The sequence below is a fragment of the Eleutherodactylus coqui genome, chromosome 12, assembly GCF_035609145.1.
Source record: "Eleutherodactylus coqui strain aEleCoq1 chromosome 12, aEleCoq1.hap1, whole genome shotgun sequence".
Lineage (NCBI taxonomy): Eukaryota > Metazoa > Chordata > Amphibia > Anura > Eleutherodactylidae > Eleutherodactylus > Eleutherodactylus coqui.
In genome coordinates this window covers 114,511,138-114,525,430 of record NC_089848.1, presented here as the reverse complement: position 1 = coordinate 114,525,430, position 14,293 = coordinate 114,511,138, and the positions used below count along the sequence as shown (strand labels likewise).

The 14,293-nt window shown below is 49.2% G+C and overlaps 1 protein-coding gene and 1 non-coding gene across 3 annotated transcripts in view; both read right to left on the bottom strand.

Annotated features, from left to right (window-relative positions):
- The window catches only part of SMARCC1 (SWI/SNF related, matrix associated, actin dependent regulator of chromatin subfamily c member 1), a 31,820-nt gene extending 26,030 nt beyond the window's left edge, over positions 1-5,790 (bottom strand). Inside the window, exon 1 of one of the 2 annotated variants that reach the window (XM_066585229.1) lies at positions 5,301-5,790. In XM_066585229.1, coding sequence (XP_066441326.1) covers positions 5,301-5,738 — 438 coding nt within the window. In that variant the 5' untranslated portion in view covers positions 5,739-5,790. The remainder of the gene's footprint in view (positions 1-5,300) is intronic. The other variant, XM_066585230.1, reaches the window with a different exon arrangement.
- LOC136587251 (small nucleolar RNA SNORA5) lies at positions 1,890-2,020 on the bottom strand. Its single transcript, XR_010787438.1, has one exon. It is a non-coding gene; the product is annotated as a small nucleolar RNA SNORA5 (small nucleolar RNA).
- Positions 5,791-14,293: the final 8,503 nt, after the last annotated feature.

Sequence of the window (14,293 nt, the reverse complement as noted above, 5' to 3'; positions counted from 1 at the left end):
TGCCGGTTCCTCACAGCAGCTGAAGACGGGCGCCTGGATGTCTACAGTCATGCTCAATGACCTCTATGTCCATCCGCCTGGTTGTACCAGAAATGCAGAAACTGCCCAGCACCCCTGCCGGACCTGAACATACCGAGAAGGCAGAGTGCAAAGATGTCGCACCTCTTAGCAGGGGTCGTCCCACTGAAGGGGATCATTGCACCATTCACTCCAAGGGGACTGAGGAGAGCGGCGTGTACGGCTGTCTACCTCAATTACATGGAAGGTCAAACAAAGAAACACACCGCGCATGCACACTGAAGCCTGGCGGGTGAGTTGGGGGTGTACCACAGGGGCTGTCAGTGATTGGTGCGTTTTCACATGTTTTGATATATAAGTATGTCAGTGTCTCCCTCCGGCAATCTAGCGGTATCCCCATCTGAGATTGAGCCCGCTACGCAAATCTGCCTTCACAATGCTGTGCGCGCTTTCCTACACAAGTCTATGGTAGAGCGCGCATGCAGGACCGGTGTGCAGCGCAGGTACGATCTTCAGAAGCGGGCAATTATAATACTCGGTTCCCTATCACGACCCACAAGTATGGCGCTGTGGGGACGTGGCGGGTTCCCTTTAACGCGTATACCCATAGAGCAGTGCACCAACAGGACCGCTCCGCTCTCCGAGCTTCTAAGGAAGACCCCAAAAAAGGTCACGTGACGGGAAAAGCACCAACATTGTTTTCAGGATCCGCGTGATACGAACCCGAAATAAGCCTGACCCCGCGTCCTGCTCCCCGGCCGCATGGAAATCAGATCCCACCCTCAATCTAGAGGCTCCTTTACCGGCGGACGTGACGTCGCCGCGAGAAAAATCACAGCAAAAAGTTGCTGTGTTGTTCTGGCGATTTCTGAGCTTTTTCTTGTGAAAAATTGCGCATCGCTGCCGTCCGCCATTTCATCACATGAAAGCCACCAGGAGTCTCTGACGTTAACGCATCGCATGAGAATCGCAAGTTCGTGCGTTCGATGAAATGAAAAGGAGGCTCCATAGGGCTAGAGGGGGGGGGGGACCGCAACACGCAGAAAGCAACGGCGCGTTGCAATTTTTTTTTTTTTTTTTAACCACCATGTCACATAAGTAAAAACATCGCAAACGGATATGAAATCGTTGGTTTCAGAATTCTGCGTTCTCACTCCCTCGGATCATGTGATTTCATGATAAAGAAGAGCGGCGAATCTTCGCGACTCGCAACGCCAAGGAAGAAACTCCACGGTAACGGACGCAGGTTTGGCCGCGGTTCACGAGGAATATTCTCTGCGGTCTGAAAGATGCTTTTACACGGAACAAGGAGCGATTTAAGAAACAAATGCGCCGATGGTTCGAATTTTAGGTATAATCTTTCAGTGCGAACGCGGCCGACCGGCGAACGTTAATACGGTCGCTCGTTGTTCGCTTCATGCCGGCATATAGTTGGCTCGTTCCCCAATTGTTCCGTTTAAACAGCGATCATTCGGTTGTTGCCGTTCACTTCTACCGCGAACTGAATGCCCGAGCGAACGAACGCCGCGCCATCATTTGCTTGTTCGCTCAGGTGAACGATCTCTCGTTACGTGTACAGGTGCCCGTTAGGCCGGATTCACGCAAACATATCTGCACAGCGTATTATGCACTAAACATTTGCGCACAATCCGCAGCGAACGGGGTTCGTTCACATAGGGCCTTAATTTTTTCCAAAAAAATAAAATAAAATTGCGCAGCCCGCTCCGTTTTCCTGTGAATTTGCGCAAGGAAAGAGCAAATACTGAACTAATTACACTAATTACTGATCACGTTACCTGCGGGGGGGGGGTTGCGTGCACCAATTGCGCAGATGCGCTCACACCCCTGTGACACCGGCCCTTACTCTTATCAGATGTCCGTAGTGCAATTTATCCCCACGCTCCACCAGAGAGCGCGAGGCCCATGAACTACAAGATCCTGTGGCAGCCCATTGGCCAGGAGTCACCACTGCAATGGCGGTCCTGAATTTGACGAAGCTGCGGATTTTCTATGGATTTACAGGACTCCCCAGGATAGGTCACCAGTGGTCAGCTGACAAGGGTCCACCGGCTGCGACAAGCTATTTGCCAGCTCATACGGAACTAAAGGTATACCTGGAAACACACAGCTCTATACACACTACAGTGGCCAGGGATGGTACTGCAGGCACAGCCCCCATTCACCTTCCTGTAATGCCCTGCAGGCCACTAGAGTGTCTACATGCTTTGGTGGCCAGGTGATCAGCTGATCAAATATGGATGACCTGTCCTCAGTCCTTATCTCTTTGCTTTACAGGTAAATGCATTCTATTTCCCCCTGTTATCAGCCATTTCAGGTTTTGGGGTGGTGATTGTAACGAAGAGTAGAACTTCCTGGCTCCCTACGTTAGGTCTCACATCTGTAGTGCTGCTATAGCCAGCAGAGAATTTACATCACATGTGTGACTGATATCTGTCGCTCCTCTTATATCGCCCCCGCACTATTATAAGCCCATTACAATAAGGTTCAGACATAACCAATCAATCCGGTAGATCGATGGAAGCAAGGTGCACCAACTCCTCCGGCAGGATTAACCGCTTCACTGCCCCTTTCAGCAGGCAGGACGGCCGTTCGATAGTCTTATCGGTGGATTACTGGTTGGTCTGGATCCAGACTGGCAAATATGAGGGTGCCACCTGCTGCGGCACAATAGGCTATGGAGCCGCGCCAAAATACCTTCTGCGAAAGTTACCATGAGAGGGACTTCCCAAGTTTTGCTCGAACATTATGTAGCGGGCAGGACAGGGTTAACGGTCCTCTTACACGGAGCGCGGGAACCTGCGTGATAATCGTTCAGGGTAAATTCCCGTGCGAACGCTAATTCGTTAGTCGTTTGGATCTTGTAGGCATAAAAATCAAACACCGATCGGCCGTGTAAGCAGGTCATTCATCCATCTGCAAATAACCGCCCATTTACTGGGGATGGAGATGTCCGGCCGCCTCCATTCACTGAGCGACGGCCGGTGCTGTGTGAAAGCGCCCCAAGAATACAGCCGTCCACCCCTCACCCCTCCGGTGTTTGTTCAGAAACGGCAGTGTGACATTACATACACATGTGACCGCCGCAGCCAATCACAGGCCTCAGTCGTCTTGGGCAGTCGGTGATTGGCTGCAGCGGTCACATGACTGCTACTTGGAAATTGGGCAATAAATGGTTAAAATAACTAGGAAAACCCATGTAATAAAATATATTTCTATCCTACTGTTGTACCCAGTGTGCGCGTTATATGGGGTACCACTACACCCCGTCCATGCCAACCCCCCTCCCCCAACTCCATAGGGGCCCGGAAGAGATCTGTGCAGACACTAACAAACCCTCAGCCACAGGTAGTAGTCGGCTCTACAGGTTTTCAGCCTCTGAATGTTCCCTTTCACTGACAGCAAGCAGAGATCCTGCAAACTGGAAACACAAAATACAATACAAGTGTCACATTTATCCCTGACCGGCCGTATAGAGGACTGACACTTAAAGGGGCATTTACTGCTGATTGTGAATAGTTGGGGGTCCGCCGCTCCCCCGGCCCGCTGTCAGACGACGGCGGTCCGAGCAGGAAGTGTGATCAGCGGGATCGGGCTGAGTGAACAGGAGACTAATCTGACCAACAGGGCCCAACCACCGAGACCCCCACCGGTGGGGGAATGGGGGTCCGGAGTGTCCCTTCCAGTCATCTCTATAGTAGGTAGCGGAGGGCCGGTCGCACGCTCGGGGGTCTCTGCAGGCATTACTCAGGACCCCCATTCTCCATTAGTGGGGGTCTCACCGGCCGTCTCCCACCACCGTTCACACGGCACATGTACCGCCCGACCGCGGGGGGGGGCGCACGGGAATACAACCCAATGAGGATTGTAAGGGGTTAATTCACAAGCAATTTTTTCCCCTCGGACCAGAACACAGATGGAAGGAAAACCCGCAGCGTGCCGCGCCACCGGCCGATCGGGCCCCGGGGCCGCACCATACCTGCCATGGCAACTAATGAAAGCAAATAAAGTTATACTCGCCGCCCCTTCATTGCCATAGTTTGTCGCAACGGAGATCGTGCGGGCGGTTATTTCTAAATTACTTATGGTGCACCAGGGAAGGAGGGGGTTAATACATAGGCAACAGCGCATGGGCCCCGGAGAGGAGGGGGTTAATACATAGCCAACAGCATGGGCCCCGGAGAGGAGGGGGTTAATACATAGCCAACAGCATGGGCCCCGGAGAGGAGGGGGTTAATACATAGCCAACAGCATGGGCCCCGGAGAGGAGGGGGTTAATACATAGCCAACAGCATGGGCCCCGGAGAGGAGGGGGTTAATACATAGCCAACAGCATGGGCCCCGGAGAGGAGGGGGTTAATACATAGCCAACAGCATGGGCCCCGGAGAGGAGGGGGTTAATACATAGCCAACAGCATGGGCCCCGGAGAGGAGGGGGTTAATACATAGCCAACAGCATGGGCCCCGGAGAGGAGGGGGTTAATACATAGCCAACAGCATGGGCCCCGGAGAGGAGGGGGTTAATACATAGCCAACAGCATGGGCCCCGGAGAGGAGGGGGTTAATACATAGGGAACAGCATGGGCCCCGGAAAGGAGGGGGTTAATACATAGGGAACAGCATGGGCCCCGGAAAGGAGGGGGTTAATACATAGGGAACAGCATGGGCCCCGGAAAGGAGGGGGTTAATACATAGGGAACAGCATGGGCCCCGGAAAGGAGGGGGTTAATACATAGGGAACAGCATGGGCCCCGGAAAGGAGGGGGTTAATACATAGGGAACAGCATGGGCCCCGGAAAGGAGGGGGTTAATACATAGGGAACAGCATGGGCCCCGGAAAGGAGGGGGTTAATACATAGGGAACAGCATGGGCCCCGGAAAGGAGGGGGTTAATACATAGGGAACAGCATGGGCCCCGGAAAGGAGGGGGTTAATACATAGGGAACAGCATGGGCCCCGGAAAGGAGGGGGTTAATACATAAGGAACAGCATGGGCCCGGAAAGGAGGGGGTTAATACATAAGGAACAGCATGGGCCCGGAAAGGAGGGGGTTAATACATAGGGAACAGCATGGGCCCGGAAAGGAGGGGGTTAATACATAGCCAACAACATGGGCCCCGAAGAGGAGGGGGTTAATACATAAACAGCATGGGCCCGGGGGAGGGGGTGTGTGAATATATAGACAGACTGCCCGGTCCGCCCCGGCGCAGACATGTGCCCTACAGCCCCCCGCCGGCCCGGCGCCCCCTGCAGGCCGCACTCGCCTTCTTGTAGTTCTTGCCGATCCACACGCGCACGCCGTCCAGCTGGCCCACGGTGTCCGGGCTCTCCCAGAACTTGGTGACTGGGCCTCCGTCCTTCCTCCGGGCCTGGGCCAGCGGGGCGGCCGCTCCTCCTGCTGCTGCCGCCATGGAGTCCCCGTCGCCGTCCTCCTCCTCCCCCTCACACTCCTCCTCTTCCTCCTCTTCTTCGTCCTCCTCTTCTCCGTCCTCTTCCTCCTCGGGATCCCTCCGGGGCTCCTCCCGGCGAGGCCCGGCCTGCTGGTACTGGCGTGTGGCCGGGCTGCCCTCATCCCCGCCGGCCGCTCCACCTCCCCGGCGACGCCGTCGTCTTTGCCGAGGTCCCGCCAGCCTGCCGTCTCCGCCGCTACTGCTGCCGTTACAGCCGCCGGGGACGCCGAGCCCGACCTGCCTTTGTTTCATCGCCGCCACACTCGTATCCTGCCGGGGAATGCTGCTGCGGCCTGTGCAGCGCGGGAGACCCTCCCCCTCCAACTGCCAATCACACACATGACACGCCCACTCCAATTGCTTATCACTAAAGCTTCCTCCCTCATGGGCTGCCAATCAAATAAAACACGCCCACAAGGGCGGACTATCATGCTAAAAATTACCTCGACACACCTATATATGCAGATTTGTGGCAACCACGCCCACCAAAATCTTTAAACTCCCACCTTCCATGGACTGTCCATCAAGCTATGAACTCCTCCTCCTTAACGTTTATCACAAAACAAATTCCGCCCACCTAATTCATTCACTTTTTCTATTACCGTCAATCATCACCGAGGGCCTCCTATGATTGGAGGCACTCCTTAGTTCACGCCTACTAAGAGAAGGCCGCGCCCACAGTTTTATTCTCTTCAAACAGTTCTAACTCACATGACCCCATATTTCCATAGCCACGCCCCTCTTGAATCGCGTAACGTCGGCACGCTTGAGCATAGAGGCACAAAGCGACGCTATGTGTCAATAGAATAAACTTTATTAACACGGGGAAAAAACTGACAAAGCTGCGCATGCCCAGTACGAATTTTCTGAAAAGCGAGGGAGGTTAATTTAGTGTAGTGAGATATGTTCTGATTCTAATCACCATCATGAAGGGGGTTCAGCTTTTGAAATCCGTGCTTTCTCTATTTATAGCTACCCAATCACTACCTGCAACCACCACTATGGAGCGCACTTCCACATCACCTGACCAAAATCACGTGATACGGAAGAGCGCACACTAGTGGTGGGTGCAGGTAGTGAACGGCGCTTCATGTGTATTTGCTGCTGTTAAGCAATTTCTCGGGGCATGGTTCATGCTCACCAGTCTCTCTTGCGACATTTTAGGCCTCTTTCACATGAGTGTGGTTTTAGCGCAGTATAGGCGATTGAAAAAAAATCAAACTAAAGAACACGTGAACCGGCGATTTTTCACGTGCCGAAGACCCGAGCTTCATGCGCATGAAAATTGCCCATTCACTGAAGCAGCGTGTTGCTTTAAAAAAAGCGCAGCTGCTCCAGGAGGAGAAACAGAAGAAGCCCCGCAGGGCTTTGGGATTTCCCCATAGCAGGGAGAGAGAGAGCAGGGCTATGGGGGATTAACCCCCATAGCTCCGATCTTTCCCTGCTATGGGGATCCCCAAGGAAAATCCACATAGTACATGGAGGGGGCAGGGCTAGAAGGTGGATTCCATCAGTTCTGCCCCCACTCTTGAGGAAACCCTCTAACCCCACCCCCCTCTCTCTCCCCACTATGGTGAAATCACTTGGAGAATTCGAAGATGGGGTGAGATGTGGAGGGAGTCCCCTACTGCCCCCCACTGCTGGCGACATTTAAAACTTGCAGCCTAGAAGCACATTTTAAATCTTCCACTGTAAACTCCTGTTAGTCCCAGTGGGGATTAAGGGAATCCCCAGGGAGATGAATGGAACCCTCGAGCTTCCCCTCATCTCTGTGGGAACTAACAGCAGTCTACAGCGGGGCATTTAAAATGTGTTTTGGGTGTGTCAGCGCCGCCGCTGTTTAGAATTTCCTCAGTCAGCAGAAATCCTCCTAACGACTTTTAATCTTCTTTTCGGAGTGTCAGGCACAGCTAAACTCCTGCTCCTATAGGAGTCTATGGAGACTTCTGCACATCACGCACTGAAGATAGGTCAGGTCCTACCTTTTCTTGTAGCACGGACCTTAAAGCCCATTTATATGCAAAGATCATCACTCAAAATTTGTTCAAAAGATAGGGAGAATGACAATTTGAGGGATCATTTTGCATAAGCTACTAATGGCACTAATGTCTATTAGCAGTTTATTACTTTTATTTGCATGTAAATTATCCTCTGGAGCTGTATACAGAGAACAGCAGGTGGTCTGTTCTCTGCATACAGTTCCTATGTTCTGCCTCAGGGTTGCAAGCTGAATACAATGTAATCAGTGCTCCCTGTGGAGAAAACATCATGTGGTCCCTGCTATCAGCTCCCCGGCTGAACAATGGATTTTATGCTCACCTAAAAATCATCGTTCAGCCGAAGAGTGAAAGATGGTAGTGTTTACACACGACAATTATCGCTTAAACTATGGCTTTTGAGCGAATTTTGAACGGTAATCGTTGCGTGTAAATGGGGTTTTAGATCCGGGCCTCATAGCCACGCGAGTCCTATCTTTTTAAGGTGCAAGTTTTTTTGTGCATTTAAAATTCCTTCATCTGAACATTTCTATAGGAAAACATAGATTCTAAAAGAGGCAATATTTTCACGTGTCTATTATGCATGAAAACCACGCCCATGTAAATGAGGCCTCAGACAGTAGCCAGCCTTTTTGTGCCTTTATTTAATTGGCAGAGCACCTGTGAAACCCACACTTACAACTTCAGCTCCTTAAAGGGGTTTTCCATGGAGAATACTATTGATCGGCTGGGGTCAGTAGTTCGGGACCCCGACCGATCAGCTGACTGTGCTCCCGCTGACAGCGCTGCAAATACACAAGAGTTGGAGCAGAAGCAGCAAAAGTCTCACTCCGAAGCTTGTGACTGCAAGCGCGTCTCGTGTTGAAATCAATGCGAGCCATGCCTGCAGTTACAAGCCACTTCACAGAGGTCGGAGCAGAGACTTCCACTCCGACCCCATGGTATTTGTGGTGCTGTCAGCGGGCGCACAATCAGCTGATCAGCGGGGAGCCCAGCCGATCAACTATTGATGACCTATCCTGAGGATGTCATCAATCGGATTCTCCATGGAAAACCCCTTTAACTGAATCATCTTTTGGTAATTAGCTCTTAGAGGTTCACATTAACACAAAGGTTCACTTACTTTTCTCCTGACATTGGGAATGGTTACTCAAGTGCTCAATAAAAGACATAGCGGTACAACTACTTGCGTGTTATCAGTTTCATTACATTTTGTCTATAATTGTGACTTCGATAACAATCAGACCACATTTTGACTTACTTTTTCTTCCAACTGTGTCTGCAGCACATTGTTTTGCGACCGCAGCGCCGGGACTCTTTTCAGGACCATGAAAAAGCATTTACAATTAAACCAGTCACATGAATGCCCAACAGACAGATTTTAGGCTTAAGTTGGCTCCCAGAAACCTACGGGCGCAGTCCAGTCCATGAAGGTATACCGTATATACTCGAGTATAAGCCGAGGCACCAAGTTTCCCCCCCCCCCCCCCCAAAATGGGAAAACTTGTTTATTCTCGAGCGAGGTCTGTGCACCATTGCTTTCAATGGGGCGCTGCTGCTCCTGACGGCTCCATTGAAAGCAATGGGCTGTGTGCAGAATGATTTTCAGGAAAGGACTTTAAATATAAGCCCTTCCCTGAAAAATCATCCCTAACGTGTAAAAAAGATAAATACTTACCTGTCCGCTGCTGTCGGAGCTCAGGCGCGTCCAGCTGCTTGGTCCTCAGGCCGTGTAGTGAACTTCTTTGAATTCCCCCGCCCTCAGCGCTGTGTAAGTAAGCGCTGTGATTGGATCGAGCGCCAACCAATCACAGCCGGCGCTCGATAAACCTATCGCAGCCATTCAGCGATGTCATTCAAAAACGCATAAACGCATCAAAATCCGCTGGAAAACAGGTGGATCGTGCATGCGTACAAATCAATCTACAACACGAGAGAGAGCGATTCATCTTCCGCAGCTAAAAAACACTGACTGAATTTCCGCAGCAAACCACATTTTCCATGGCGGAAAAATTCTGCAATGTGTGAACGTCTTTTACCAAATCACATCCATTTTGCAAGAAATTTAACCCTTTGCAATCCAATTTTGGATTCAGGGTTTCCTAGGGGTTTTTCTCTTTCTGCCAATATACAATGGCGCCACCTGCTGGTTAGAGCCAGTACTATGGTACTGGACATGCTGGAGAGGCCCCGACAACAGAGCGGCCAGTAATATACAGTAAGAATACCCTGCCGGATGTCTTCCGACATCGGAAGTTGTACAGCTTTCAATCAGAATGTCTTTAGACGTCAGACAGTGGATTGGAAAGGGTTAAACCCCAGCGGAATTTATCACATTTTTGTCCCCTGTAAACATACTCAGTTGTCCAGCTCGAAGGGACCGATAACCCATCCTCAGGACAGGTGCTTGATAGTTGATCAGCAAGACTCCACTACATGGGACCCCCGCCATTCTTCTGTTCACTGGGGTCTTTGTGCACAGAGCTGATGCAGACGGCTCCATACACACTGCAGTACCTCAGCATGGTATTGCAGGCACAGTTCACATTCACTTCAACAAGAACTTTGCAACACACACCACATCAATCACAGAAAAGAGAGAGATAAACAGCCAAAAAAATTTAAGAAAGTGGCCATATACTTACTGATGATTTTAAGTGATGTGTAGGGACTCACAAGTACCCGAGGACCCGTGAGGTTGGGTTGTGAGCTTGTATATTTTGGCCAAAATATTAACCAATACCTCATATTTATCTGTAACATTAAGTGTTGCTTTGAACGCTGGGGGAGCCCAGGGTGCCGGTGTTGTTCACCTATGGGGTGCACGGCGGGCCGCTGGATTGAAATATGGTGTTATTAATAGGTTGTAATCCTGCACTTTGCACTACACGGATCATGTGGTCGGACACCCTGTATCTATTTTTTTAATGCAAGAATAGTGCTAAGCAGCCGCCCCCTTAAATATAAGGGGGGTGTGTGAGTAGCTGTTCATCAGTACCTTGCACACGTGCTATCTTAGTGACCAGTAGAGATGAGCGAGCATACTCGCTAAGGGCAATTGCTCGAGCGAGCATTGCCCTTAGCGAGTACCTGCCCACTCGAGAGAAAAGGCGGGGGAGAGCGGGGAGATCTCTCTCTACCCCCTCCTCCCTGCCACAACTCACCTCTCACCCGCGCCGGCAGCCGAACCTTTTCTCTCGAGCGGGCAGGTACTCGCTAAGGGCAATGCTCGCTTGAGCAATTGCCCTTAGCGAGTATGCTCGCTCATCTCTAGTGACCAGACTTCCCCGTTTAGGTGGGACAGTCCCGCTTTCCCTCGGGTTCCAAGTGGGACAGCCATTTGGCCCGCTTTCAGGACATCTGTTCTGCTTTTGTCCTACACCATGAAGGTGATTACCACGTACAATGAGCGGGTACAGCAGCACACAGCAGAAACACCCAAAAGGGTGAGGTGGGTAAACTGCAAGCCAGAGTCCGAACCACAAAACTCCAATAGCAGTTTGAATGTAATTGAGTATAGTGGCAGAGCAGAAAAGCGATTTCTTGATTAAAAAAAAAAGTTGCAAAAAGCTTTATTAATCCATGGTCAGAATAAAAAGTAAGCAAGCTACGTTTCAGCCATATTAGGCCTTTTTCAAGCTTGGCCGAAACATAGCTTGCTTACTTTTTATTCTGACCATGGATTAATAAAGCTTTTGCAACTTTTTTTTATCAAGAAATCGATTTTCTGCTCATGCTGCCACTATACTGAATTACATGATGGTGATTACCCGTTGGGGTGCCACAGCTTCCCAGCTGGTAATCACTCACTGGTGCTGCTACAGGGTGTACACACTGAGGGCAGTGTGTGCACCCAGGATCCTCCTTCCCTGAGAGAAGGGAGGAGGAGTCCAGGCCCACACACTGTCGTCAGTGTGTGCATCCCCCCACCAGCCCCAAGCCAAGGAGCAGTGGCGCTCTGAAGACAGGGGGGACTCTATTACTACTGGGGTTGATATAGGGGACACTATTAGTAATAGTGTTCCCTATATCAGCCCCAGTAGTAATATTTTCTTCTGGGGCCACTGATAGTGGGGGTCATTATTACTACTGAGGTCACTGTGGAGGTCACTATTACTACTGAGGCCGCTGTGGGAGTCGCTATTACTACTGAGGGCTGCTGTAGGGAGTCGCTACTGAGGCCACTGTGGGGATCACTATTACTACCTGGGATGATATTAGTGTCACTATTACTACTGAGGCCGCTGTGGGGGTTACTATTACTACCTGGGCTAATATAGGAGACACTATTACTACTGAGGCCGCTGTTGGGGACACCATTACTGCAGAGACCACTGTGGTCCCAACTCGATTATTCAATTCTAGCGCAAAAGAATTAGCGTCCAAATTTTATGTACAAAGTCTAATTCTCTCACTTCCCGATGTCATAGAAACTTGAAATTTGGCACAAGCATTGATTATATCATATATAGGAAAAGTTAATGGATCCCAACTCGATTATTCAATTCTAAGTGCAAAAGAATTAGCGTCCAAATTTCACGTACGGAATCTAATTCTCTCACTTCCCGATGCAACAAATAATTACACAAATTTTTACCGCACAAATGTGAAATTTGCCATGACCATTCTTTGCATACTAAATATTGGAAATTTAAAGGGTCGCAACTTGATTATTAAATCCTATGCATAAAAGTGACCCCCTATGTAATGTAACTAATAACACACATCTGTACTGCACAAACTTGAAATTTGGCATGACCATTCCTATGTTATGTAACTAATAAGATATTTGTACCCCGCAATATATGAGACAGTTATCTTCTCAGCAAAATAAAACACATTTAGAAATATGAGCATATACTGAAAAGAATAAAACTGACTGTTGTATGTATTGTAAGGCTGTAAAGTACAAAAGGAATTGGACCTGGACTACTGGAATGGAGTATGCCTTTAAGTATAACAAGGGGCTGCAACCTTCAGTCTGGGTAGGCAATTTGAATAAAAAGGGGCGTTACCTTTCAGGGTAAAAATGAGGAGACTGTGTGAGGTGGCAGATTCTGTGGGGTGACATTTCACATACAGTCTGAGATAAATCTCTCTCCTATCTGCCTATACACTGAGAGGAATCTATCTGATCTGTGTGTTATGAGCAGCGTGTGAGAGGTGGACATTCTGTGGGGTGACATTTTCACATACAGTCTGAGATAAATCTCTCTCCTATCTGCCTATACACTGAGAGCAATCTATCTGATCTGTGTGTTATGTGCGGTATGTGTGAGGTGACACATTCTGTGTGGTGACATTTTTACATACAGTCTGAGATAAATCTCTCTCCTATCTGCCTATATACTGAGAGGAATCTATCTGATCTGTGTGTTATGAGCAGCGTGTGTGAGGTGGCACATTCTGTGGGTGACATTTTTACATACAGTCTGAGATAAATCTCTCTCCTATCTGCCTATATACTGAGAGGAATCTATCTGATCTGTGTGTTATGAGTAGCGTGTGTGAGGTGGCACATTCTGGCCTGTATGTAATGAAAAAATCTCTCTTCTATCTGCCTATGCATTGAATATCAGCAAGAAATATGATGAGAGAGGGTTTTTCTTCAAAAATATATAAAGCCTAGGAAAGTTCTTTTTGGCACACGCAACCTTTAGGCCTTTAACGTCAGGTAATTGGCAGGCGTTTTTGAGAAATTCATTGTCCAACCGTGATAATTTACAATAAAATTGTGAATCTTGAAAAAAAAAATTATTTATTTGCCATTAAACTATTAAATCTATCTTATCTGAATTTATTTGTACTCTAAAGTAACGACGACTTCATAAGATTTTCCGTGTGAACACCAGATAAACACCAGTACCAAATTAACTCGGGCGAAGTCGGGTATATCAGCTAGTAAGTGTATATATACGGTATATGTCTGCTTTCTGTGGGGTTTTTTTTTGTCCGTTTATATTTCCCTTTCCTGTGATTTCAAAATAAGAAGAGGTTCAACCTTTTCTTTATACTTTCTCCGGGTTCCATTTGTGGATTTTACTCAGATACTAATAACAAAAGTACTGCTGTCGCAATGAACCTTAAAGGGATTTTCCAGGAAGCAGCAGCTAGTCAGTGCCGCGGTACACTGGGGTCGGTGCAGAAGCCACTGCTCCGACTCTTGTATAGTGGCCGGTGCTTACAATTGCAGGCACAGGTCCCATTGATTTAATTTAGAGCTGTGTCTATAATTACAAGCGCTGGCCACTACACAGGTGTCGAAGCAATGGCTTCCACACCAACCCCAACATACCCAGACATGGACAGTGGGCGCTGCCCGGAAAACCCCTTTGATCACATAACAGATTTTTTTCATAACCATTTGCTGGGCTGCCAGCAGGGAGCCTTGGTAATTTGGGCATTTTGCCATGGTCTTTCCATTCTCATCACTATTGTACCTCCTACTTTGTTTTTGAGGGTTAGCTGCATTCTTTCTGAATCTATGGTAATTGGAGATGAAGATCTGATGGCAGCAGACGGCGGCAAGCGGTCAGCAAGCCCATGCGTGTGTTGTGCAGTATGATAACGTGATCCACTAATCTCATGCACTTCCTCCAATGCCAGGCCCCCATCAGCAGTGGCTGTCCAACAGAGCCTTGGGTAGAACAGGTTGACGAGGCCCATCGGGGGAGCAGTCCATTCTTCCCCAGTTTCCTTGCTCTGAGAGAACGGATAACAACACCTTTCTTAAGCTACTAGCACATGGACAAATAGAGAGTTGCGCCAAAGATTCTCGGGCGTAAGTCGGATCGGACAGCACACAGACTT